A 27,396-nucleotide genomic window follows, 5' to 3' on the forward strand; every position below is an offset into this window, starting at 1 on the left:
AAAATTGCCTGGGTCCCCAGTGGGACACAAGTCAGTCTTCACCAACTCCAGGGCTTGTAAAAAGTAAGGTGTAGGCCGGACAGTGTGGTACCGAACGCCTTTAATCCCAGCACTTGGGAGGCAGAGCCAGGCAGATCTCTGTGAGTTCCAGGCCAGCCTGGGCTACAGAGCCAGTTCCTGGACAGCCAAGGGCTTAAAAAAAAAAAAAAAAAAAAAAAAGAGTAAGGTCTGGACAGCATGAGTATTCCCAAAGATGCCACTCCATACATTTATTGACTTATACATTATATACATTTATTGCGTTATACCAGGCTGGACCTAGGGTAATCACCATGCTGCGCATTTATTGAGCACTTGCTGTATACCAGGCTGGCCCTAGGGTGATTGGAACATCATGTGTATGTTTACTGAGCACTTACTGAAGTGGAGGTGTAGTTCTTACACAGCAGGGAAACTGAGGCACAGTTGGGCTGAAGCGGTCCAGGCACCTTGCCTAGCACCTTACCTCTATGGCTGCAGTTGCTAGGCCAAGGGCCTTGTTTTGTTGTGTCGTGTTGGGGAGGGAACCCCAGGCCTCCCCACAGGCTGAGGGAGCCGCACCCCTTCCCAGGGGAGGATTTTTTATTTTTTGCAAGTGTATCACTGAGAAGCCCAGCAGCCCCCGCAAGGCGGAGCCCAGAGAAATGGCAGCTTTGGCCTCACCGCCCTAGGCCTCACCAGCTCCTGGCTCCTTGTTTGGCCCTTGAAGCTGAGCCCAGAGGTCACAGGCAACGTCAAGTTCTGGGAGGCGATAGAGGGAAGCTGGGTCACCACCCACTCTGGGTTTCGTTATTGTTGTGTTCTGTTATTTTTCTTGAGACAGGGTCTCCCTGTGTAGCCCAGGCTAGGCTTGCACTCACAGAAATCCACCTGCCTCTGGTGCTGGGATTAAAAGCGTGTGCCTGACCATCCACTGCTGTCTATTGCTGGGCAGTAAACAAGGACACCCTCCTGGGGGTGGTCTCAGGAGCCTTGGCAATGTGCTGGGGACACATGCCGTCACCTGTCACCCAGGAGTGGAGGTGGGATTAGCTACAGAGCTGAGCAGGCCTGGAGCACAGGCAGGATGGGGTTAGGGTGGCCAAGGAGGAGCCCTTGGTCTCCCAGCAGCAGGCTTGAGTGCCCACTTCTCTGGCTCCCATCCTCAGACAGGCCAACAGGCCCAAGGGAGGCCGTTCTTCCTATGGGAAGGGGGAGGGGCTCCTGAGTCTCTACCCTAGCAGAGCCCCAACACCTCCCCCTGGTCCCAGCTCAAGTCTGCTGGCCACAGGGCCTTTGCATCAGTCTGGAACGCTAACTCTCCAGGAGGCCTGCAATCTTGTCTCACACAACCCCAACTTCTAATGCTCAGGACCAAACCCAGGGCTTTATGCACCCTAAGTATGCTAGGGTTCTCCCTGGTACCTGGGGTCAGAGTTCTCCCTTCCACCATGTAGGTCCTGGATATCAAACTCAGGCAGTCAGGCTTTGCAGGAAGCACCTCCACCCACTGAGCCATCTCATTGGCCCCATTTTCCAGCCTTGAATGTCACCTGACCTCTTCCCTGGTGGCCTCAACTGGCTGGCCTCTTGTCCTTGCTTCCCCCAGGGAAGGACAGAGTTGCAGGGCAAGGGCTCCACCATGTTGCCTGGTACCAGTCCCCACACACTCGGCTAGGGCCACTGTGGATGGCCAGGCACCTCTGTGCATGGCCAGGCACCTGGTGTCCCTCAAACTGTAGTGACTGAGGCCTCCTGCAAGGGGTCAGGAGAGGACGAAGGGAACACAGACACGGTGGCAGCCACCGTCATGAAGCTGGCCCCTCTTCCGTCCGCAGGCAGTCCTGTGGGAGGGACCGCCCACAGGAGAGCAGTGGAGGTCAGGTGATGGGTGTGGACTCCAGCCCAGCAGGCCTGGCTTAGACATAAAGATCTGGAAGCCAGACTTCAGGAACTAGGTCTGGCTTCTGGTTTCCTTTTTTCTGCAGAGGGGCTGAGGCCGGGTTCCTGGAACTCACTGGGAAGAACACAGAAACCCCATTCGACTCAGAGGCTTCTAGAAGCCAATGCACCTAAGCCAGGGTGCATGATCCAGGATGCAAAGGCAGCTGAGGTGATTGTCTTGTGTCCTGTGGGACAGAAATGGGGAGGGACACAGGGGAGGACTGTAAACAGAGGCAGGGGACCTGGAGGGGCCTTGAGGAGAGGGCCAGGGTACTGATCTAGATTGCTGCCCTGCAGAGTGGAGCACATCTTTAATTCCAGCACTCAGGAGGCAGGAGCATGTGGATCTGAGTGAACTCTAGGCCAGCCTGGTCTACACAGTGAGACCCTGTCTCAAAAACAACAAACCCCAACACTAGATTTTCTTCATTTATAGTGTCTGAGGTATGGCCTTACTCTGCAGCTAAGGATGGCCTGGAATTCACAGCAATCCTCCTGCCCCCAGCATACCAGGCCAGGCTCATAGATCTGAAGTGTGGGCATAGTGAAGACAGGGTGGAGTCCATGGGCTGAGTGGCTATACCAGCCACAGTCCTTACCCTGGGGCAGGTCTCAACATGGTGCTGACCTGCCTGCCACAATGTGTTCCCTCAAAGTGCTGTCCAGGCAGGGTGTCACATGGGACTCAGATGTGGGAGGGGGTGCCCTGTGGTAGACTGCATCAAGACCAGGCCACAATGCCAGGGCCACCCTGCAGCCTGGCACTAGGCTCTAGCTGGGAGGGGACACAGACCTTCTGAGCCAGTTGGCTTGAACTCTTTTTGAGACAGGGCTTCTCTGTGTAGCCCTGGCTGTCCTGGAACTCAGATCCACCTGTCTCTGCCTCCTGAGTGCTGTCTGGCCAAGTGTTCTTGAAGCCCTAGGTTCCAGCTCCATTTCCTGGGTGTGTGTGTGTGTGTGTGTGTGTGTGTGTGTGTGTGTGTGTGTGTTTAAGATCACCCGGCACCCCCTGGCTGTAACTTCATTTCCTGGGGGTGTCTAAGATCACCTAGTCTTTGTGGGCACCAGGCACACATGTGGTACACACACACAAATAGCCACACACAGAAAAGTGAATGTATGTAAGAAAAAAAAGTTCAACCCATGTTCTGGTCACCTGCTCTGGGGAAACAACTTGCCAGCCCTGACTTCCCATGCCCCTGCCTCCACCTCCACAGTGCTGCAAACACAGACCTGGCTTTTTTGAGTGTCATGTAGCCCAGGCTGGCCTGGGACTCCCGTCCTGCCACTGGCCTTCTCAGGCCGGGGTCTGCTCTACCCTCACCTCCGCTTGCAGGACCAGGAGACAGAGACACACTGTGGAACTGCTGCATCTGATGACGAGCTGCCTGGGCTCAGGGAGGTGATCTGGGTTGGGCAATGGTGGAGGGAAGCACTGGCTCTGTCTGTGATGCTCGACTTTATTTTCATAACAAGAGGTGAGGGTCCACTGGGGAGGGACAGGCCAGCCTGACACGTGCTGAGCCTGTGGCTCCAACATGAAACTCAAAACAAGCCTGGAAAAAGCCGGCCCTTCAAAGAACATCCAGGGCTTCAGAGGTGCCTCTGACTTGGAACCTTCCAGAAACTGAGCCAGTGGGAGCCAGGGGCTTCACGCAAAGGCGCCCAGAGGCTAGCCCACCGTCCTGGGCTCTGCTTGGGCTCTGCCCATTCACTGCTTGCCCGCTTGCCGTCCTGGTTTCTTCTCGGGCTGACCGCGGCCTGCACCCGGGATGCCACCCCGGCCCCGGCCCCCAAACACTCCTGCAGTGAGAGAAGAGGTTATGGCTGAGATACCAGCTTCCCTGTGCAGGGGCCACAAACGGCAGGTGGAGGACTGGCCTGCGGGAAGACCCCAGGCTGCACCGGACCCGTGTCCTCATCTGCCCACAGGTGCCCACACCGCCATGGAGACTGCAAGGGTGCAGGGGCTCCCTGGTGTCCCTCCTGACCCGCTCTGGAGCCTACCTCGGCCAGCACCGCCCATGCCTCGGCCTTTCTGCTGCTTCTGCTGCTGCGGTCCCCCACGCCCTCGGCCTTTGGCGGCCTCCTCCCGCACCATGTCGATGATCTCATCAGGGATACGCAGGTACTTGATGGTGCTGCCGCGGATGTAGCACTCGGGCATCCGCCAGAACTTGTCGCCGTCCTGTGGAGAGGAGGTGGTGTCACAAATGGGCACAGTCCCTCGGGTCCAGCGACGCACCCAGTGTGGCCACTCACCCTTGACGTGCAGATCACCTCTCGGAGGTTGATGTTCATCCAGTTGTCGCAGCTCACCAGGTGCCCATTGTAGGTCTCTCCGTTCTTCAGCTCCACCAGCTGCAGGAGACCCAGCTGTGCAGTCAGGCCCCGCCCACACACATCTGGTTTCTCATCCCCAAACTACACCTTTTGTGCAACTCAACAGAAGCTCTAGGAGCTGGGCTGTCACTCACCGGGAAGAGCTGTGAGGAGCGTGCACAGCCCAGGTTCCCTGCACAGTGCATGAACAGACAAATCAGAACTCCACACTAGCTGGGCATGGTGGCACACACCTGTCATGCCAGGACTCTGGAGTCTGAGGCAGGAGGATTGTGAGGAGACAATGGGCAAGCCCTGCCTGGTCATCTACACGAGGAATATCACACAGCCAAGAAAAGTGGACGAACCTCAAAACTGTTGAGTAACACACACAGACCACATGTTCCTCACTCAGAAATGCCCTCAAGATGGAAAGGCAGACACTGTGGACGGACGGACAGAGGCTGGGGGAAGAACAAGTGCTGAGGGAAATGAAGTTGACTTCTGAAGTGCTAAGAATATTCTGAAATGAGACAGAGGTTGAGTTCTGGTTGTGTAAGTCCACGAACATGCTACACGTCAGAGGCAGCATTGCTCTGTGGTACTGGGCACGGAACCCAGGCCTGGCGCATGCTGCGCCACCTCTTGCCCACTCAGTCACACTCCTTTTCAAAAAGCTGAGTTTTACAAGGTGCCCACACTGGCCTTCATTCAACTCACAGCAATCCTCCTGCTGCAGCCCCCCAGAAATTGGGATGACAAGGGAGTCACTGTGCTGGTCTGTGGTGATGCTGGGGATGGGACCAGTTATGTCAGGCGCTCAGTCCCAGCTTCTGCCTGAAGCTGTGTTTTTAAAAGGATTTTGGACCTTTTATTTTTGTATTTGTCATTTTGTCTGTGTTCAGGGAGGGTGTGAGTGTGGAGGGCAGAGGACAGCTTCAGGGGAGACAGCTCTCTCCTACCATCATCATGTAGGGTCCTGAGGATTGAACTCAGGTCCTCACATGCAGTAGCAAGCACCTTTACCCACTGAGCTATCTCTCTAGCCTGTTCAGCATCAACTACAAAGGACAGGGGTGTGGACACGTGAGGAGAGGTGGCCCGAAGCGGTCGTCCTTACCATGGGGTGATTCTGCGCTGTCTTCAGCAGTGACAAGGGGAGCTGGAAGGCAAACATCACCGTGAGTCCCCGATGCAGGTATGACCGCAGGCAAGGTTACCTACCCATTGCAACGTGACCTAGGCACGGGCGACCTCACACTGTCCCCTCCTAGAGGTGACAGCCACCCAGACTTGCCTGGACCATTCTGGCCCTTTCTCCATAACTCCTGCCCCCCAGAACCACAGGCACAGGATGGGGCATGGCCCTCCATGTCTAGAGGTGGCAACCGTGTAGGCAGGCTATTTATTTGCTTGCTCCCCTGAGGGTGGTGTCTTATTCTACAGCCTAGGCGGGCCACAGCCTTCTGAACCCAAGGCTACACAGTTCCTGGGATTTCTGGTTCCACGGTTTTGGGGACGAGGCCAAGGGTTCCAAATCCAGTGGGGAAGGAATCCCTGGAAACACAAAGCACGCCCTGTTGCTGTACTTCTAGACGGGGTAGCCTGGGGCATCGCCTGGGGTGCAGGCGGAAGGGCTGAGGGCTGGTAAAGGACACGGTGACAGAGCAGCTGGTAACACGCCTTCCAGACCCACAGACACCAACACAAACCAGGTGTGATACTGCACACTTCTTACCCCAGCACCAAGGAGGCTGAGGCTAGGGGATCTCCAACTACAGCTTGAGGTCGGCCTGAGCTACATGAGACCTGTCTCCAAAACAAAAACCAAAACATAGCTGGGTGTGGGGGCGCACATGTTTAATCACAGCATTCAGAGGCAGAGGCAGAGGCAGGTGGATTTCTGTGAGTTCCTGGCCAGCCAGGGTTATATAGTGAGGCCTCATCAAAACAAAACAAAACAAAACAAAAAACCCAACCAAACAGAACAAGGGACCCAGACTCCTCAGAAGCCACCAGGTCCAGTATGGTGACTTTGGGTCATGAGAGGATTGGGGGACCCTGCAGCCCATGGCCCTTCCTCAGAAGAGCTGGGGAGGCCTGGTGGCAGAAGTGAGCTAGAGCTCACTTTTCAAATGGGTACCGGGCAGATGGCCTTGGTGGTTAGTGACAAGGATGTCCAGGCTGGTCCTCAAATAAATAAATAAGAGCCACAGCATGGCAGCCTATGGCTAAGCAAAGGCAGTCGATCTTGGCTACAGTGTGAAGCTGGCCTAGGATATATGAGACCCTGTCTCAATAAAGGGACAGACACAACAGTCAAATCCCCCGGATCCAAGGGACGGCAGGGGTTCAGGGGCCAACGCTGCAAAACAGCAACAGACACCCACGCACAGCTCTTCTGGAGCTCCTGTGGCCCAGCCCAGGCAGGGAGCTGGCTGCCAGGCCCATCCTACTGAACTTTTTCCCTCCCACCAGGGCCCAGCCACCGCCCAGGGCGCCCTTCCCCAGACCTTCTTTGCCCAATGCTGCTGAGCATGGCCCTCTCTGGCCAGACCCTAATGGCCACCCTGTTTCCACCCACCACAGCAGAGGCCGTCTGTAATTAGAGGGTAATTAGCACCAGTCTCCCCGGCTAGACAGGAGATCGGTGTGGGTGTGGGCTCTGTGTGGCAGAGAGGGCAGTGAACACTTGAACACATAGGGGTGGAGACACTGCCAGCAGGGGCACCCAGCACAGGTGCATCCTGTCCAGCCCCACAGGTAAGGAAAGTGCTCTGGGGACAGGATGCTACCCTCAGTGACAACCCTGAAAGGCTGTGGTGGCCCTCAGTGACCATGTAGGGGAATGGTCCAAACCCACCTCGAGACAGGAAAGAATGAAGTGGGTTTCGTGGAGAAGTAGTGAGTTAGTGCTATGGATGGGAAGGCCTGGGCTACAGTACGGGCACCAGCACTCCCTCCCCGAGGAATAAGCTCACACAGCGAGGTGGGCCAGGGTGGACAAGGTGCCTGGGAGAGCCGCTGGCTTTGGGAGGGTTTGATGTAGCCCCTCCACACAAACCACCTGCAGGAGTGGCTCTGGGCAGCAGTCCCAGCACCTCCCACCAAAGGAGTCTGTTTCAAGAAAGGAAATCCCTTCTTGGCCATCCTCCAGACTCTGGGGTTCAGTGTGTAGATGAGATGGGTGGAGGCCCAAAGCCGAGGGCTCTGAGTTCAGGAATGCTCAGCTGGGACACTCCTGTCCCAGACTGACCGCAGAGATCTGGGAGTACCTCTGTGTGATTGCAGGGGGCGAGTGTCCTGCTCTGGACTCTCTGGGCAACTCCTCCAGGAAGGCCAGGGCTCAGGGGCTGGGTGGATGCCGTGTGGTGGGAACAGACTGAGTCTTGCCCAGCACGTGCGAGGCCCGGGGATCCTGCACCACATGAACCAAGCATGGTGCTGTACCTGTCAACCCAGCACTCTGGAGTGGAGGCAGGATCAGTTCAGGGCCAGCCTGGGCTATGTGAGACCCTGCCTCCCATCCCGAGACGGGTGTGGAGGTGTACACGTGTCCTCTCCTACCATCCAGAACCGAGGAGATGGATTATGAGGAGATTATGTCTGGCTCTGCCAACGCGCCCCTCGACAGAGCACGCAACGAGACCTGCCCTCCTCCATGCTGTCCCAGGTCTAGGGGTCCCAGGACTGGGGAGGCCTGAGCCTGAGCCAGGGGAAGCATTTCCTTCCTCCTGGCACACGCTGCGTGTCCCAAGCAGCAGCAGCAGCACTCTGCGTGGATTCGTAGCGAAAGCAGTGCGCAGCCACGGCCAGACACGATTAGAGACAAATTCGGCCAGAGGGGCCCACGTGAGACCTCAGCCCCGCCCACTTCCCGGAAGTACAGCGTTCCGATCAATGACGGTGACAAATCCCGGAAGCGATCATAGTCCCTCTTCCGGCCGCAAAAACGTGTCCATCCAGAGACAGACCCGCAACAGCGACGGGCTGGGGCCTGCAGAGGCACCGGTGGCCTCCGGCCTCAGTTTCTCCCACCGCCCGGCAGCCGAAGTCCCTGAGCACGCCCCGCCCCGCCCCGCCCCGCCCCGCGGCCCTCACCATCTTCCTATGGAGACACTTCCGCCGCTGCACAGCCGCTCGCGCTCCGGTCGGCGGCCCGCCGCGCGCCACCAGCTGAAAGGGACTGACAGAGACTCCGACCAATCAGAGAGGGGCCCAAGGGGCACTCATCCAATTGGCGTGGAGTAGGGTGGTGCCTGCGGAGCGCGACGGCCGAGCACGCCGTATTCCCACCGTGGGATTGAGGGGGCGGCCGTAAAGTGCGTCGTTGGAGAGACGCAAAGAGCCGCGGCGCGCTTCAGGTGTACGCTGGGAAATAGCGCCTGCGCAGACGTGAGCTGTGGGTCGGGTTGGGCGCCACAGCGTGGACGAAGCTGGTTAATGCGTGTGCAGCGCGAGAGGCTGGGAATCCAGCCTGCTTGCCCACCTTCGCGCTCCCGGCCTTCCATCTAAGCCAAGCGGAGCCCTTGAGCGCCAACGGCAGGCCCAGCCGCTTCCCAGCCACAGGAATGGGGAACACAGGGCCGGACTCTGGGCAGCCGAAGATGATCCTGAGGTCCCAGCACGGTCCGCTTGTAATGAGCGTAGTAGAAGAAGCCTTTTAGACATGTAGAAACAGCTTAGCAGGAGCCCCCGACACCAAGGCTGCACCCAGGGCCCAGAACCGCCGCGTGAGTCCTAGAGCCCACGATGCCCGTGGGCAGCCTGTAAGCAGAGCCCGAGAGCGATCGATGCTCTGCACACCTAGAGAGATGCCGCCTTGATCTGCCCAGCAGCATCTCCCCAAGATCCTGACCCTGTTAGAGCCTGGACCTGACCTTCAGCAAAGACGTTGCACAGGTGGGCAGCCTTGGGGAGACAGGCTTGGGATCTTAGGCTTCGGCATAATCAGTATAACATTTTTTGCTAACTCTTCGTATCTACCTTCTCGCTCAGGACACCGCTATGGGCCACCACGCTAGCTCCCTGCTTTTACTTTTTTTCTTTCTGTTTTTCGAGACAGAGTTTCTCTGTGTGGCCCTGGCTGTCCTGGAACTATCTCTGTAGACAGTCTGGCCTCCACCTTACAGACATCCTCCTGCCTCTACCTCTGGAGTGCTGGGATTGAAACAGTGTCACCATGCCCAGCATGCTGCGCATTGTGTCTTCCTGAGAACTCAGGTTCTCATGCTTGCCCAGAAAGCACTTTATCCACGGAGCCATCTTCCTGGGCTTTCTGTTATTTATTTTTATTTTCTTCGGCTGCTGGGGATGGAATCGGAGCTTGGCGCCACTACCCAGGGCTCTGTGAGTGCTGGAAGTCTGCACTTGGACTGTGTCTCAGAAGGAAGGGTGGAGGCCCTGAGCTCTGGCCCCACACCACCAAAACTTAAAATATAAATCAGTAAATACTGGGGAAGTTGAGCACAGTGATACACGTCTGTCATCTCAGCACTGAGGAGGTGGAGGCAGGAGGTTCAGGCTATCCTCGGCTACACGTGCAGTTCAAGAACAGCCTGGTCTCCATGACTCTGTCTCCAAAAAGCAAAAGAGAAACATGGCAGGGGGCCCACTGACGTCCTATCTTAGGTTAGGGATTCCCTGGCAGCTCAGAATCTTGTGAGATGGGGACCAAATGATTCGTGATGTCTCCTGTGGGATGAGGATCTGGAACACTCAGGGAAGAAGTACCCCATGGTGGGGGCCTTGCTCCCCAACAGCAAGGCCGGTGAATTCCAGCAGTTGATGTCAGCCTCCATGGGGAGCCTGGGCTAGCTCACGCTCCTCCTAGTGGGCAGGATGCTTGAGACCTGAGGTGCGCCCCGAATCTCACTTGGTCACGTAGGTGGAGCAACCAGGCAGAGCTGCCTGAGGCTACACAGATCAGCGTCTCAGCGCGCCGCAGAGGAAGTGAGGAAGCTGCAGCCTGGGCCACCCCTTTCAGCTTTTCTAGACTTTTCTCTGAACAGTCTTCTTTGCAGGTTTCCAAAACTCCCTTTCAAGCTTGTAACCTCAGCTTGGGCGCCCCATGTGGCGCAATTGCGTCACTTCAGTTTTGTTAGATGACCTCTTTTTTTTCTGTTCTTTCTTCCTGGACAAATGGGATGAAACCTAGGCCTCACACATAAGCCACACCCCAGCCCCTCACCACGGGATTCTAAGCTGTCACTCCACCTCTGAGCCCCGCCCCCAGCCCCCACCCTGGGGGATTTTAAGACCCTGTCCTGACCTACTGAGCTTTTCACAAGTTTGCTTTTAGAGTAGTCATAGGAGGTCCTCTGACTGGCCAGACCTGTGGCCTGTTTGCTGATGACCAGGGAGACACCTAACAACAGCCTCAATAAACGCTGCTCACTCAGTTCCTTGAGCTACAGCTCACAAGACAACGCAGGGAAGAGTCACCACAGCTGGCGGTGCAGAGAGCTTTGAAGTGTGGCCTGGGCTGCTGTGGCTGGGGGCGGTTTGGAGCAAGAGCATTTGAGTGCCTCTTCCAAGATGTAGCACAAATCCTAATTGGTCTTAATAATAAAAACCTGGAGCCAGATATTGGGGTAAATGCTGAAAGATCAGCGAGACAAAGGAGCCAGCCACAGTCACTTCTCACCTCGAGAACGCCTCTGCCAGAAAAAGGGGCCGAGCTCCTGTCTCCGATGATCGGCCTTATATTCCTCTCTCCTCCCAGCCATAGCACTTCCTGAGTCCTGCTTCCTAGAGCTGGGGTTAAAGGCCTGGGCCCCACAAGTGCTGGGATCAAAGGCATGAGATCCCAAGTGCTGGGATCAAGGCTTGTGCCTCCACGGCCTGGCCAATATGGTTAATTAGTGGCTAGCTCCACACTCTGATCTCCAGGCAGGCTTTATTTGTAAGGGCACAAACAAAATATCACATTTCCCCTTTTTTTTTCTAAAATAAAAAAAGGTTATAACTAATATAAGAAAAACTATATACAATAAGTACAATAACTATATGCAATATATACAGGCAATAATTACATCAACAATGTCTAGTCCATTAACAATTGACACGTTCAGAGAAAATGTTCCATATCCATATCCTGTCTTGGTGAGTCCGAAATGTACCTACTTCACTTTCTATTCCAACTTGCATTACAAAACTGTCTTTTACTGTCTTTCAACCCGGTACACTTTACACCTTTTTAGTGAATCTCTTTTCTGAATCTGGTAACAAGGAAAACTGTAACTATAAGGTGTTCGACTGCATCAGAGACCCAAGAAGGAAATAATATTACCTGAGTAAGCAGGAAGTACAAGCAAACAACTTCCCCAAAACTGTGAGAAATGACAGAAACAGCTGGCTGCCTGGACAGTCACCCAGGGTTCCTCTGCAGCACTGGGGCATCCATCTTCAGCCTGCAGGCCTAACATATCTGACAGACTTTTCTGTGAAGCAGGATTTTCTAAAGGACTGTCCTACCTTGTCTTGACAAGGTTTGGCAGTCCTTTCTTTTGTGTCCTGTTTGTCCTATTTGGACAGCATGCTGTCAGCAGTCCAGGCAAGGGCACTTTCTTGCCCAGTGACTAACTTTTTCCACAAAGAAAGCAAACTTCAGAAGGGGTTTCTTTGATGCCCACCATCTTCTCTGAAGTAGATTGTGTTAGGGTCCTAGAGAAGTCCCACAAAAGACCATCATTCACGTCTCTAGAAAGCTTCCAGCATGCTGGAGTCTGCCATCCACACATACAAAGGCAAGATGGCGAAAACCTCCAGAGAGACACATGAGCTCCTTTTAAGCATAGCTGAAGGGGAGTGTCCAAGGAAGTTAGCTCATCTTAGATATGATTGGCTTATGTGAATGGCAGTCATGTTCGTAACTTCTAATTAGCCAGAGGTCAGGCAATAGTTTTCCATTTTTGGACAGGCCTGGACAAGTCCCAGGCTTTGTCCTTGAGTTGCTGTGCAGGCTGGCTGGCCTAGTATGAACTGACCATGCATGCTGGCTCAGTGGCCCAGGCTTGGTGAGTCTTATCTCCTTTGACATGTGGTCAGGGACACCAGTGATCGATTGTCTTTTGTTCATGACTCCTCCTGAGAAACTGCCTGCCCAGTCTCAGGAAACTGAAATTGAGGCTGATCTCAGAGAGAAGACTGAGCAGCCTGTTATGGCATCTGCTGGGTCCTCTCAGATTGGTGTAGCCAGAAACAGACATGTCTCATTGTCATAAAAGAAAAAAAGAGCCTATGTTCTTTTTTGTTTGTTTTGTTTTTTCGAGACAGGGTTTCTCTGTGTAGCTTTACGTCTTTCCTGGAACTCACTCTGTAGACCAGGCTGGCCTCGAACTCACAGAGATCCGCCTGCCTCTGCCTCCCCAGTGCTGGGATTAAAGGTGTGCGCCACCACCGCACTCAGGTCATCAGGCTTGGCAGCAAGCTCCTCAACCTGCTGAGCCACCTGGGTGACTCAGTTGTTCTCTGCTGCACCATCCACTCAGAGTTTGGACAAGAGAGACCTCTTCATTAGAAGAAGCGATAGTTCATCATCAGCGTGGACCATCCAATCTAAACTAACTTACACACTAACAAATGCTCCTCATTTGATCAGATATAACCTTCCAAAAGGGAACCTCCCGAAAGTCAGGGTTGGTGAGGGTTCTGTGTTTGTCTTCTCAGGAGAATGAAGGCATCTAGCTAAGGCATCTGAAGACCACTGAACAGATGAGCCATGTGAAGAAAAAGGACAAGTCATCCAGAAAAGATGTCTCAAGAAAAAGAGTAAAGTGGTCTATTGGTGTATCACATTTTCAACAGAATAAAATTTCATAAATCCTCCTAAATGTCTGCTTCTGCTGTTCTCTACAGACATATAAGGCCTCTAGAGGAGGGCCTTAAATGCCCTGTAGGTGTGGGCCATGACGCAGCCTCCAAAGGCTGGGTTTGTGCCCAATTATAACGCTTTGGGTGAAGACTTGGGGGGCTGGCAGCCTCAGGGAAGGAGCTGCGTGACCACCAGGAATGCAGAACTGGACTTTTATGGGTCTTTATGAGAGGACAGGGTTTGGGGAGAGAGGAATGGGACCAAGCTGGAAATTCCAACCGAACAGGAAGGAAGGAGGCAAGGAGATGAATGTAAAGGGAAAGTTGGCGTGAGAGGAGATAGAAGCAAAGGGAAGAGAAGGGACGCGAGGGAAATTTGTGTGTGAAAGTGGATGAAGCCATCGTCCTTCTGGGAACACAGGCTAATTCAGCACTCCATATCTACTCCATGTCTACTCCATATCTACTCCATGTCTACTCCATATCTACTCCATATCTACTCCATGTCTACTCCATGTCTACTCCATGTCTACTCCATATCTACTCCATGTCTACTCCATGTCTACTCCATGTCTACTCCTCCATGTCTACTCCATGTCTACTCCATGTCTACTCCATGTCTACTCCATGTCTACTCCTCCATGTCTACTCCTCCATGTCTACTCCATGTCTACTCCTCCATGTCTACTCCTCCATGTCTACTCCTCCATGTCTACTCCATGTCTACTCCATGTCTACTCCATGTCTACTCCATGTCTCCTCCATGTCTACTCCTCCATGTCTACTCCATGTCTACTCCATGTCTACTCCTCCATGTCTACTCCATGTCTACTCCATGTCTACTCCATGTCTACTCCTCCATGTCTACTCCTCCATGTCTACTCCATGTCTACTCCATGTCTACTCCTCCATATCTACTCCTCCATGTCTACTCCTCCATGTCTACTCCATGTCTACTCCATGTCTACTCCATGTCTACTCCATGTCTACTCCATATCTACTCCATGTCTACTCCATGTCTACTCCATGTCTACTCCTCCATGTCTACTCCTCCATGTCTACTCCATGTCTACTCCATGTCTACTCCTCCATGTCTACTCCATGTCTACTCCGCACCCGGTGTAAAAAACAACTAACTGAAAACTTAGTGTCAGACACCTGCACACACAACACCCCGAAACCTGCCAGGCTGCAGGAACCCTCCCACATACATACAGTTGCTTGGTGGGGGGGTAATGCAGTAAATCCATGGGAGTCTGGTTAAAGAGTATTAGGGGAATTTATTAGGATGTAAATTGAGGGAATACACTCGCAAATACAGAATGGAGTAGACAGCTGAAGTCTCCTCTGATCTGACCGGAAGTGACTTCTCCTCGAGGTTTGATCACACCAGGAAGGACCCGAGACCCTTCTTCCTCTCTCTCTCTCTCTCTCTCTCTCTCTCTCTCTCTCTCTCTCTCTTTTTTTCCCCCGAGACAGGGTGTGTAGCTTTGCGCCTTTTTCCTGGAACTCACTTGGTAGCCCAGGCTGGCCTCAAACTCACAGAGATCCGCCTGCCTCTGCCTCCTAAATGCTGGGATTAAAGGCGTGCACCACCATCGCCGCCGCTGCCGCCGCCACCACCCGGCTCTCCCTCTCCTTTTAAGAGGTCAAGTGTAGCATGAATCTTAAAAGTAGTTATTAATGGGTTGGAGATTTAGCTCAGTGGTAGACCACTTGCCTAGCAAGCACAAGGCCCTGGGTTCGATTCTCAGCTCAAAAAAAAAAAAAAAAGTACTTATTAATAAAATCAAACCTGAGGCCAGGTATTGGGGTGAATGCTGGGATCAGAGAAGCAGAACAAGCCACAGCTTCATCACCTCAACAGTTCCTCAGCTGATCCTGTTTCCTCAGACTGGAAGTCTCTGAGTCCTCATTCAGAATGAATCTCAGCCGAACTGCTGCTCAAAAGCCTGAATGCTTAACCAGCTCTAGTTCCTGGTTTTCACGGCTTATATACCTTTCTGCTTTCTGCCATCACTTCCTGGAATTAAAGGCTCTTGTTACCAAGCCTGGCTATTTCCGATATGGCCTTGAACTCACAGAGATCCGGATGGATCTCTGCCTCTGGAATGCTAGGATTAAAGATGTGTGTGCCACCATTTTCTAGCCTCTGTATCTAGTGGCTGTTCTGTTCTCTGACCCCAGATGAGTTTATTAGGGTGGACAATATTTTGGGGAACACAGTATCACCACAGTCAAGTATAATGGCAAGAAGCCCCGCCAAGATCATGGGTGGAGCAAATACCACTACATTTCCCCTTTTTGTCTAAATAAGAAAGTCCTAAACTTAATGCAAACTATATACAGTAAGAATGATTGCCGGCGGTGGTGGCGCACGCCTTTAATCCCAGCACTCGGGAGGCAGAGCCAGGCAGAACTCTGTAAGTTCAAGACCAGCCTAGCTGTACAGAGTAAGATTTAGGAAAGGGACCAAAGCTACACAGAGAAACCCTGTCTCGGAAAAAAAAAAAAAAAAAAAAAGAATGATTATCAAGTATTGTCCAGGAAAAACAAAGGGTGATAACATAAACAAAAATACAATTACAACCAACAAGAACAACTCCAACAAGAAACACATGCTCAATGTCCAGATCATGGGTAAATGACAAATTACTGAGCTTACTCCAATAGCTGTCCTGTCCTGAAGATCCTAACTCTTCTAGTACTTAATATGTTCTACCTAAGATACAAGAAGGTTGCAACTGTAACTATGTAGTCTTTAACTCCATCAAAGGCCTGAGAAAATGGAAAACACGAGCCAGCGATTACCAAAATCCTTGTGAGAGTAGACAGACAGCTGGCAGCCTGGACTGTCACCTGAAGTTTCTCAGCATTGTGGGGGCATCCAGTTTGGCTACAGCCTAGAATATCTGACAGGCCATTTTCTTTTTTCTTTTTCTTTTTCTTTCTTTTTTTTAAAAGATTTATTTATTTATTATGTACACAGAAGAAGGCGCCAGATCTCATTACAGATGGTTGTGAGCCACCATGCAGATGCTGGGAATTGAACTGGGGACCTCTGGAAGAGCAGTCGGTGCTCTTAACCTCCAGCCCCCTGACAGGCCATTTTCAGAAGCAGGAATTTTAAAAGACCCTGTCTTGGCAAGATTCAGTAGTCACTTTTCCTTGTGTCCTGCTAGTCCAGAAAGGACAGCATTTGTACTGTCAGCAGTCGAGGCAAGGGCAGTTTTTGCCCAGTAGGCCATTTTGTGCCAAGAAGAAGACAAACTTCCAAACAGAAATATCTTAGAAGTCCAACACTCTCTCAGGATCAGATTGGTGCTGCCAGGAGCAATTGTGTCTCACGCCAACAGAATTCTAAGTTATCAAAACATTTAAATGCCGTATTCTCCAGGTCTATGAAGTGTTTGGAGACTACCTATCCATCTGACATATGTTTGTGTAAGTCTTGAGAACCTAACTAACATAACTATAGATATGACAAGCATAGGTGACTATAAATCTGTAAGTCTTATCTAACTAGTTAACTTAAGGACTAAGGCTACACATTAACAAGGTAAACAGTCTGTAAGCAGAGGTACAGTATAGGGACAATGACCTCAAAATTGTGACAATATACAAAATATCTTAAACAGAGTTAGAAAAGTATAGCACAATATAACAATATCCTTGATCTGTATCAATATACAAAATATCCTAAACAGAAGTAGAACATATATACAGTATGACAAATACAATTTTACATTTGTATCAATATACAAAATATTTCAAAGAGGAGTAGAAATATATGTATAATACAACAATTATAGTTTTACATTTGTATCAATATACAAATTATCTTAAATAAGAATGTAAGAATAGTTTACATTTGTATCAAATATACAGGTGGCCCCGGCTGAGGCGTGGGTGGGGGTTCCACAGAAGGGAAAGGAACACACCCCAAAGACTGGGAGCTGCAGTGAGTACAGCTGGAGAGTGAGGAAAACTGGTAAGTGTAAATGAAAAAGCAGACACGTAAAAACTCTGTGAACAGTGTAAAAGGTAAGTATGGGCCAAGGAACAGATGTTTGTATGTTTACTTAAAGTTATCTTAAAGGCTAGAGATACCAAAGTAGGACATCAGCAACTGTGTAAATTTTTAGTATTTGTAGAGATTTGTCCTTGGTTTCCTGAGCAGGGTACCTTGGATGCAGATGCTTGGAGACTTACTGGAGTTAAGATACTGCAGTGTTGTGATAAGCCTGGTCCAGAAAAACTTCCAGTGGATGTTTTTAGTCTCTGGACACTTATTCATAACAGTTTAGATCTTCATCCTGGCAACCAGAAAATGTTTCCTGAATCAAGTAAAATGGAAACCAGGCATTCTGCTCTGTCAGAGGGACCACTTTATGCAGATGCTTTCATAAAATTATCTGATGATAGTGGCCAGAGGAGCCTGGTAATGAGGCAGAATTAGAGGAAGAGGCTGCTGAGTATTGTGACGGAGATTCTCCCCACCTCCACTCCTGCCTGCGAATGGTTCCTAGTGAGAGATTAAGCGGGTTGTGACTGCAAACCCTTAACCCAGAGCCTCACTTTCAGATCTGTTCATGGCAAGCCGGTAAGTGTAAATGTGAGCACTCTTTGTATTGCTCTGTGCTCTGTTACTATGTTACTGTCCTGTTCCACGTGGTTTAGGGGACCGGCTTCCCGGACTGAACTGGGATAAGCAGGTAGCTCCTGCCGGGTGGTGGCTTGTATACTGCCAGAGAAGCCATTTGTTAGATGGGACTGGCTAACCGCGGGTGAGGTCCTTGTCTCAGTGCTGATGTACCCGTATTTGGTTGTCCGTGTAAGAGTTACTTGTTTCTGTCTACTAACCTCCCTCATTTTCCTCGAAGAGGCGGAGAGAAAGGCGTGGCAAGGCCACCTCCCACGGTCTTGCTCTGAGCCCACAGCATGAGTGGAGCTGGTCTTGGCCAGCAGGGCGAAGCCCGCAGCCAGCCAGCAGCTCTTGGAGTGGGAGGGTGTACATTCTCGGAGCAGGAAGGGCAGAGATGGGAGCTACCGGTGAAGCGGCGGGGAGTTTACAGTCTACAACTGATGAGCTGTTCTGAAAGCTGAACAGAGAGTCTGAGGTTAATTGTTAGTTATTATAGTTAGAGGAGTTAAAAACTTCCCCCAGCAACACTGGCAGCCAAGGGCACACTCTGTGCCCACATCCCCTCCCTCCCTTCCTAAGCCAATTTCTACTTCCCTATGATAACTTCAAGGTCTCTCCTGGCCAGCAGCTTCCCTCCTTAACCCTTCTCTGTCCCGATACTGCTTGAGGAAAATGTTAAATTACCAGCCTGCATACACTGAAAAGCTTTGACTTTAGAACAAAAGTCAAGGATACATTATGTCTGGGAGAAATTATGCTTTTGCTTCCACAGGAAAAGAAAAATTACATGGATTTTTGGTCATTTGAGTTCAATGGGTTACAAATACTTTTCATCATTTAAGAGAATTTATTGCAAATTATTATTGGTTAAGATAAAAAAAACTTGCTAATCTCAAATGCCTCACATTGCTAGAGGTTTTTATATATTAATACAAACAAATTTTTTCCTATGATAGATACAAATATCTATATGTTTCTATTCTTGTTTGAAATGTTATGTAATGTTCTAAACTGCTGGGAAGAAACCACAAGAAGGACTTTGATGGAAATTTGCATGTTGTCTGAAAAGCAAGAGAAGGCGAAAGACTGGACTAGCGGAAGGAAGAAAGGACGTGTACATGTCTGGCTGATGCAGAAGAGCAGACACAGAAAGGCCTGACGCGGAGGTATATGGGAAGTTGGAGAAGGCCAGAGGAGATGTGAACTATGCTGAATTTTAAGGGAAATTGTAAGATATATTGGAGATTTCACCATATTAAGTTAATTCTAGTTGTTTTTCTTCATTTTAAAAATTAGCTGATGATTCTGCTTTTACAATATTTAGGGCATATATTATATCCTAAGAAATTAAAGCCTCAGAAATTAGAAATAAGAAAAGATGGGTTAAAAACTTTGAATGATTTCCAAAAATTATTAGGAAATATTCAATGGTTACTATCTTATTTAAAATTATCTACAGGTGATTTAGAACCTTTGAGGGATATTTTAAAAGGAGATGGTGATCCTGATCCACCCAGACAGTTAACTAAAGAAGGAAGGCAGTTTTTTTCACAGGCTGAGAACGCTATTCACTATCAGCAGGTACATTGTATCCTGCCCACTAGACTTACTCCTACAGCAATATTGTGGCAAAATGGTCCTCTTCTATGGTTACATCCTCCTGCTTCATCAGTTAAAGTATTGTATCCATATTATGAAGGTGTAGCATGTCTAGTGTAAAGACTTGAATCCGGAAGATATTTTGGCAAATAGCCTGAGATTATTAGTGTGCCATTCACTCAACAACAAATTGATTGGCTATTTCAAAATAATGATTCTTGGGCAATTGCTTTTGCTCAATTTTAGGGTCAAATTGATAATCATTATCCTGCTGATCAATTATTACAATTTGCTCAGATGCATTCTTTTACTTTCCCTAAAGTTATACTGCAAAGTCTGGTTAAAGATGCTGCTTTGGCTTTTCCTGATGGTTCATCTAATGGGAAAGCAGCTTATGTGAGAAATGGAAAAGGACGTGTAGGTCAAACTCCTGCCTCAGTTCAGGTGGTCGAATTGAGAACTGTTGCTATGGTCTTTCAAGCTCTGAAAAATAATTCATTTAATTTATATACAAACAGTCATATTTATAGAGCTGTTTGTGTTATAGAAATTGATTCTTATATTAAAACTACTAATGAGCAAATAAGTATGTTATTTCAATAAATTCAGGATGCCATTCATTTAAGAAAATTGCCATACATTGTGGGGCATATTAGAGCACATTCAAATTCCTGGGCCGTTGGCTAAAAGTAATACTTTAGCTGATAAATTTACTCAGTTGATCACTTTATCTCAAGTTGAGCTTGCTCAGCGATCACATGCTTTGCATCATCAAAATAGTAAAAGCCAAGAAAACAATTTGGTTTAACAGGAGAAACTGCTTATCAACTTGTTAAGAAATGTGCTGTGTGCTCACAGTATTCGGCTGTACCTCATTTTAGAGTAATCCCCGAGGTCTTCTTCCTAATCAGTTATGGCAAATGGATGTCATTCATATTACAGAGTTTGGAAAATTCATATACGTGCATGTGACAATTGATACTTATTCAGCATTTTTTGTTTGTTTGTTTTTTGTTTTGGTTTTTCAAGACAGGGTTTCTCTGTGTAGCTTTGTGCCTTTCCTGGAGCTCACTTGGTAGACCAGGCTGGCCTCGAACTCACAGAGATCCACCTGGCTCTGCCTCCCCAATTGCTGGGATTAAAGGCGTGTGCCACCACCACCCGGCCAGCACGGTTGATTGGTTGGGAAATCAGGATGATTATACTGACTCTTATCCTGTGTCTACAGGAGAACCTTGGGACCAAGGACTGTCAGCTGGAATTTGGTAATCCAGAACTGCATCTCCACAAATTTATGTTTGGAAACTTGCTGTGATGGGAACAGTGGCAGGAAACTCCAGTCACTTGAAACCTGTTTGTCCTTTGAAAGGAACTGTGTTAGCGTGTGTTGAAAAGCCCTATGTTCTTTTAGTTGGTGATGCCAGCCAGAGGTACATCGAGACAGAAAATGAAATGGCCTGTTCCTAGATAGTGGCTGAATGCCTGTGCTGTGCACTGTTCTACCTCTGTCCTTCAAGACTGTGTATAAGCTGGCTGGGAAATCAACTCGGGGCTGTCCTCCATCGACTGGCAGTCCTCTGGACTCTGTTTTGTCTTTACAATCCTCAAGCCTCCACCCAGATGCCCAGTGGACTTGTCGGCAGCCTCTGACAGTGTACATATTTTAATCTTCCAAATTCTGAGAAATGAAACACATCTATCTGCCAAATTTCATTTCTTTGTATACTTTTAGGATTGTTTCCTGCAGATAATGGAGTTTGGTATAGAAGGAACAAGTAGGACTTTTGTTTTTTGCAATTTCCTTGGCTTGTTGCCAAGTGATGTGAAAGTCCTTTTTCAAACCTTTCCTATTTACATAGTATTTCTTATGAAATTCTGAGACTTCTAGCATGTTACCTATTAATAACTGATCAATCTCATCATTACCTTGTGCTAGAGGACCTGGCAGATCCATATGGGACCTGATGTATGTTGTGTATATATAGGATGTTCCCTACTTTTAATGACCTGTAATGTATAAATAGTGAATTTAATTATGTGTTGTCAGGAATAAATTGAGCAGTTTCAATATGTAAAACAACTCTCTCTGCATATTGAGAGTCAGAGAAGTTCTATGAAGTCCATCAGTACCATAAGAATGGTGTACAGTTCTGACTTTTGTACAGAATTGTGAGGGCTTTGAACTACTTTACTTAATCTCCAGATTTGTATCCTGACTTTCTGGATTTATTTGCATCAGTATACAATGTGGGAACTCCAGAAATTGATTTTTGCCATACAATGTGAGGAAGTACCCATTCAGTTTTCTTTTTAATGAATTCTAATCTCTTGCTTTTGGGATAACAGTTGTTAATCTCTCCCAAAGAGTCACTGCCAGTATTCATTATCTTTTCATAAAGAGAAGATTTCCTCATTAGTTAAAGGTACTACAATTTCTGCTGGTTTTATTCCTGTCAACTGATGAAGTCTTAATTTTCCTTTTAGAATCAAATCAGAGATCTTTTCTACATAAGTCTTTAACTTCCTACTTGATGTATGTGGTATAGATATCCAATATAAGATCTTCCCTCTGCATCAAAATCTCTGTAGGGGAATGTCTGGAGGGTAATGTAACCAGAACACAGTTAAGTCCTGCATTCACAGGATCCACGTGGGCCTCTTGTGTTTCCTTGTCTACCATAGCCAGCTCCTTCTCAGCTTCAGCTGACAATTCTCTTGGACTGTTTAAGTCCTTATCCTCTTTTAGAGCATTGGCCAAATTTATTAGTCCATCTTAGGTATTCCAATGATGTTCTGCAAGTTGGAAATGCTTCCTAACAATGTTTGAAAATCATTAAGAGTCCACAATCAAACTCTTCTGAGTTGTACCTTTTGGGATCTAATTTTTTTGTAATCTATATTATATCCTAAGTAATTAAAAGAATTTACTCTTTGTACTTTTTCAGAAGCAATATGCAGTCCCCAGCAAGGCAATACTTTATTTCTTCAACCATGTTTTCTAAGATACCTAACTTTGGATCAGCTAATAAGATATTGTCCATATAATGGTAGATTATAGATTGTGGAAATTTTTTTTAAAAATTTTTAGAAAGATTTATTTTTTTATTATGTATACAGTGTTCTGCCTGTATGTATCCTTGCAGGCCAGAAGAGGGCACCAGATCTCATTACAGATGGTTGTGAGCCACCAGGTGGGTGCTGGGAATTGAACTCAGGACCTCTGGAAGAGCAGTCAGTGTTCTTAACCCCTGAGCCATCTCTCCAGATTGTGGAAATTTTGCACAAATTATTTCCAACAATTTTTGCACAAAAACATTGGCACAGAGTAGGGCTATTTTCCATTCCCTGTGGGAGGACCTTCCATTGATATCTCTTGACTGGCTGGGAATTGTTATAAGTATATACTGTGAAGGCAAATCTTTCCCTATTCTTTCCTTTAGAGGTATAGTGAAGAAACAGTCTTTTAAGTCAATAACTATAATAGGCCATTCTATAGGTAACAGAGAGAGTAGGGCATCTTATTCTGTAGAGAGCCCATAGGTTGAATTACTTTATTAATAGCTCTCAGATCTGTCTTCGTTCTCCATTTACCAGATTTCATTTTATTGACAAATACAGGGGAATTCTAAGAGCTGGCAGGTTCTTCAATGTGTTGAGCATTTAACTGCTCCTGAACCAGCTTTTCTAAAGCTTGTAGTTTCTCTTGTGTCATAGGCCATTGTCCAGCCCAGACAGGTTTATCAGCCATTTTAAAGGTAGGGCTGTTGGCACCTCTTAGAGTTCAAGAGCAGTTGTTTTCTGTTTATGTACAGCCTGAATGGTTGGTGGCTATTTTTTTTTTACAGTATCTTATAATATTATTCCCAGATACATGAATTGGTCTGTATTCCACTTCTGAGACTGTAGGATTTTTAATCTGGGTGTTCCACTGCTGTATCAGATCTCGGCCCCAAAGATTCACTGCTACATTAGCCACATATGGCTCCACCCTTCCTCTCCATCCTTCTGCCCTATGCATTCAAACTACCTCTTGAAGAGGCCAATTTGGATGCCGTGATTTTGGTGTAATTGTAATCACATCCACCTTTGTCCACCAGTCCTTCCAGGACAATGTTATTAATTCATACTCTAAGCTTTGGTCTTTGTTCATTTGTGGAAGTCTGCCAAAATAATCATTTTTGGTATTTTTTGAATTTTTAATCCAACTATCAAAATTGTTCTATCATCCAGCCCAGAATCATTTTTTATATTAGGCACTGGGTTTTGTTTTTTTGTTTGTTTGTTTGTTTTTGTCCTGGGGAGGAATTTTCTCTACAGTGATTGGAAATGTATGGACCATGTTTGATTTGGGGGCCTGCGAGAGGCCCTCCAAGGTGTTTCCTGCTGGTAAAGGGTTGTCTCATATGTCTCTTGTTGATCTGCATTCACTGGTCCAATGTCGGCCTTTGCCACATCTTCTACATAATCCAGAAGGTTGGGATCTGCTTATGGGTTATTTCTAGAAGCATTGCTTATAGGAGCACCCTGTGTGCAATTTCTTCTTATATGACCTGGTGTACCACAGTTAAAACATTTTGTACTTTGATGTCTCCTTCCACCTTTGGAAATCACGCCTTCTGTCTAAGCCTCATGACCGTAGTTAAGAGACTCAACACCATTTGTATGCTGAATCCATTGTTCCAAAGGTGCTGACCTGACCTTTAAAGGTGTAAGTATTCTTTTGCATTCTGTATTAGCATTATCAAAAGCCAAAGACTGAGTTAATACTTGTCTTAATTTTTGGTCTTATACTCTCTTGTTTATAGCCTTGGTCAGTCTTTGTAAAAAATCAGTAAACAGTTCTTTTGATCCTTGGAAAACCTTTGTATATAGCTCAGTTGGTTTTCCTGGTTCTGGAATTTTTCCCCCAAGAATTTAAAGATTAATGTATGCTAATAAAAGGTAGCTTGTACATTTGTATCAGTGAAGCAGCCCTCATCAAGAATTTGATCTTGGGAGGTCTTAAAACCTCTAATCTAACCTTGCTACTCAAGGCTTTAGTTTCTTCTCTCAACCAGCTTTCCATTGTAACTGCTATATTCTAACATAGCTGAGATTAACTGATGCCAGTTCCAATCATCTGGTATAATTCCATTTCTAGAAGACCACATATTTAACATCTGTTTTACATATGTTGAGTGTATACCATATACAGCCTCCTTAATGTATTGTAAATCCCTCATATGAATAGGTTGCCAGATATATTCTATATATTCTTCAGGGTGTGTATCTGCTGGCTTCTCACGGATGGTGACAGGATGAGCCATTTTCTAAGAGCCACCTGGTGATGTTATTGCTTGTATGGCTCTGCCCTGCTGTTTATTACTGAGAGACTCCTCCAGAGCTTGAAATCGATTAACTGCTGCCTGTTACAGTATGTGAACCTCCTCTGCTGTAAAGGATTCTAGAGGTTTCATGGAATCATACAATTTTTTATGTTCATTAGTAACACATAATTTCAAATTTTATCAATTAGCAATGATCTTTCCTCCTTAGAAATTATCTGAATGGCATTAAGATTGCTCTGGCCAGGCGGTGGTAGCACACACCTTTAATCCCAGCACTCGGGAGGCAGACACAGGCGGATCTCTGTGAGTTCAAGGCCAGCCTGGTCTACAGAGTGAGTTCCAGGAAAGGCGCAAAGCTACACAGAGAAACCCTGTCTCGAAAAACCAACCCCCCCCCCCTAAAAAAGAAAGAAAGATTCTGTCTTTTTAAGTCCTCATTACCACTCTGCAAAGCCCGAAGTTCTTGTGGTAAATTAGCAGATTCCATAGAAAGACTCCTTCTGTGTAAGCTCTCATTACCACTTTGTAAAGCCGCATCAGTCCCATTAATGTCCCCTTTTTTGCTGTTATTATTAAGCCAATTAATTTCTCAATGAGATGATATGAATCACTATGCTAATTGCTGTTATGGCAAACATTGTATATGTACCTGGAAGGTTGTATATGTCCTGTAAGATTTCATTCAGAGTACAAACAAAAAAGGTTTTAAAATTCCTGAGTGGTGATATTGTCTGCCATTTTTTGAAAAACATTCAAAATTTGTAAAGAAAAATTTTATTAATTTGTTTATTAATCAGTTTAAGGCATAAAATTATCAAGTAATTTTCCCTCGATGGAATCCTTGAGAGCTGGCCCTAACAGTCCTGGGTGTTCCAGAGTCCCAGTTCTCGGGATGGTTTTGGGTGTAGAAGAGATGTTTGGCCAGCAGGTATCGCAGGTGTGGTGACAGAACAGGTCTGGTGTGAGCTGACTCGGCTCCCTGAATGGGCTGCTGGGAATCAAACACTCACCCAGGCAAAGCCTACCTGGGTAGAGCTGCCGGGATCACAACAACTGAGGCAGCAGGCAGAACACTGGTGGCAGCTGTCCACAGAATGGTGATGGTGGCAGCAGGGGAGCCAGGCTGCCAGGACCGTGTGCTCTCGAGGGTGGACGCCCAGGTTGTCCCGGAATTGGCAGCAAGTCTGCTGGTAGTCTTTGACCAGGCTGGGGACTGTGGCCTGGTCCAGCTGCTGCAAGCACAGAGCTAGAAAAGCTCCTAGCGTGGGCACCCTTCTCTCTGACACAGTGCTCTATCCACTGCAGAATGTGTGTGCTTCTGGCAGCGGTTACAAGAGCTGCCCGGCTTATAGGCTCCCAGCATGGCCGCTGTATGCAGGCAGTCACTTGAGCCCATGACCCTTTTCCCTTTCCTTTTAAGAGGTCAAGTACAAGGCAAGAAGCACACCTCCTTCCGCACAGCTCAAGGTCATGGGCGGAGCAAATACCAGTACATGGCGGGGAGCAGAGAGGCGGGGAGAGAGGCTCAGAGGGAAACAGTGATTGCTGCGAGGGTCTGAAGACCTGAGTTCAATCCCAGGGCACGTGTGAAAAGCCAGATACAGAAGCACACGTCTGTAAACCAGCACTTGTGTGCTGAGATGCAAGGTGAGAGCTGGACCTGCCAGAAGCTCACAAGTCATCCAGCTTGAGTCCAAGGGGAGAGAACCAGACATGCTACTTCCATACGGTGGGAGGGATGACCTGACACGGGAGTTATCCTGACCACGCCAGGCCCTGGGCATGGTGATACACACCTGTCACCTCAGATTCAGGAAGATAAGTTCAAGGGCATCCTTAGCTCCATAATGAATTTGAGGCTAGCCTGGGCTACATGAGATCCTGTCTCAGTAAAAACAAAACAACAACAAAAACACATGAGCCTTAACATGAAACCTGTTCCACCCCCAGGCCAGTGTCCTTTGGCCCCTGCCCCAGGAATGTGCTGTCCTAGGCACAAATGACCTGGTTTTAGTGCAGCAGGCAAAGGCTCAGAATGGCTCAGGTGGCCCTGCCCAGGACGAAGACAATTACTGGCTTCATCAGGGGACTTTGACCGGAGGGCATGGGGCTCCCGTCCCCTCCCTAACGAGATGCAGGTGTCTTGGAACTGCCAGGAAACCTCACCTGATGCTTCTGTGTGGTCCTAGCTTCCACAAGTGTCCCGAGGAAGTGGCATGCCAGACCGGGAGAGGGCTCTGAGTCACCAAGCCACCCCACTCTGGCATGGCAGTCTATCCTGAGAGCAACGTCGGTAGATGATGGGGACAGCGGGTCGCTTGAGGTCACATTCTCATTCCCACACTCAAGATCTGGATTTCCAAATCAGATATAACAGTTACAAATTTGTTTTTATTGTTGTTGTTGCTGCTTTGAGACAAGGTCTCATAGTTTTGGCTCTAAGCTGCAGCCCAGCCTTTTTCTTCTCTTTGGCTTATTGAAGACGAGAGTCTTGGCACACAGCGAGATTCTGGGGAGGAGCTTCCTTCCTCACTGGAGTACTGGAGGTACCCCGCCCCCACCCCCACTCCCCCACCCCCACTCCCCCCCCCCCCCCCCCCCCGCTTCTAGACTGACAGGCTTCCCTCCCTCCTCCCCTCCTTCCTTTTCTCCATTTGCTCATTCTTTGTGACCCACTGAGTTTAATTATGGTCTTTACAGGAACATGGCAGCTGTACCAGGGGCTAT

The 27,396-nt window shown here is 48.4% G+C and overlaps 1 protein-coding gene and 1 long non-coding RNA gene across 3 annotated transcripts; one reads left to right on the plus strand and one right to left on the minus strand.

The window, feature by feature from the left end:
• Positions 1-3,402: 3,402 nt before the first annotated feature.
• Positions 3,403-8,529, minus strand: Lsm4 (LSM4 homolog, U6 small nuclear RNA and mRNA degradation associated). Its single transcript, XM_036166592.1, has 5 exons — positions 8,386-8,529; positions 5,405-5,446; positions 4,225-4,323; positions 3,970-4,150; positions 3,403-3,765 (listed from the first exon to the last, which is right to left on the minus strand). The coding sequence occupies exons 1-5, from the start codon at positions 8,386-8,388 to the stop codon at positions 3,674-3,676; spliced, it is 417 nt and encodes a 138-aa protein (XP_036022485.1). The 5' UTR covers positions 8,389-8,529; the 3' UTR covers positions 3,403-3,673.
• Positions 8,228-20,810, plus strand: LOC118568991. Of its 2 annotated transcripts, XR_004943009.1 has the most exons (4): positions 8,236-9,186; positions 16,987-17,089; positions 18,766-18,971; positions 20,571-20,810. It is a non-coding gene; the product is annotated as an uncharacterized LOC118568991 (long non-coding RNA). The 2 variants fall into 2 exon arrangements; XR_004943008.1 differs by having other exon boundaries at positions 8,228-9,186; positions 16,987-18,971.
• Positions 20,811-27,396: the final 6,586 nt, after the last annotated feature.

The sequence above is a fragment of the Onychomys torridus genome, chromosome 17, assembly GCF_903995425.1.
Source record: "Onychomys torridus chromosome 17, mOncTor1.1, whole genome shotgun sequence".
Taxonomy (NCBI): domain Eukaryota; kingdom Metazoa; phylum Chordata; class Mammalia; order Rodentia; family Cricetidae; genus Onychomys; species Onychomys torridus.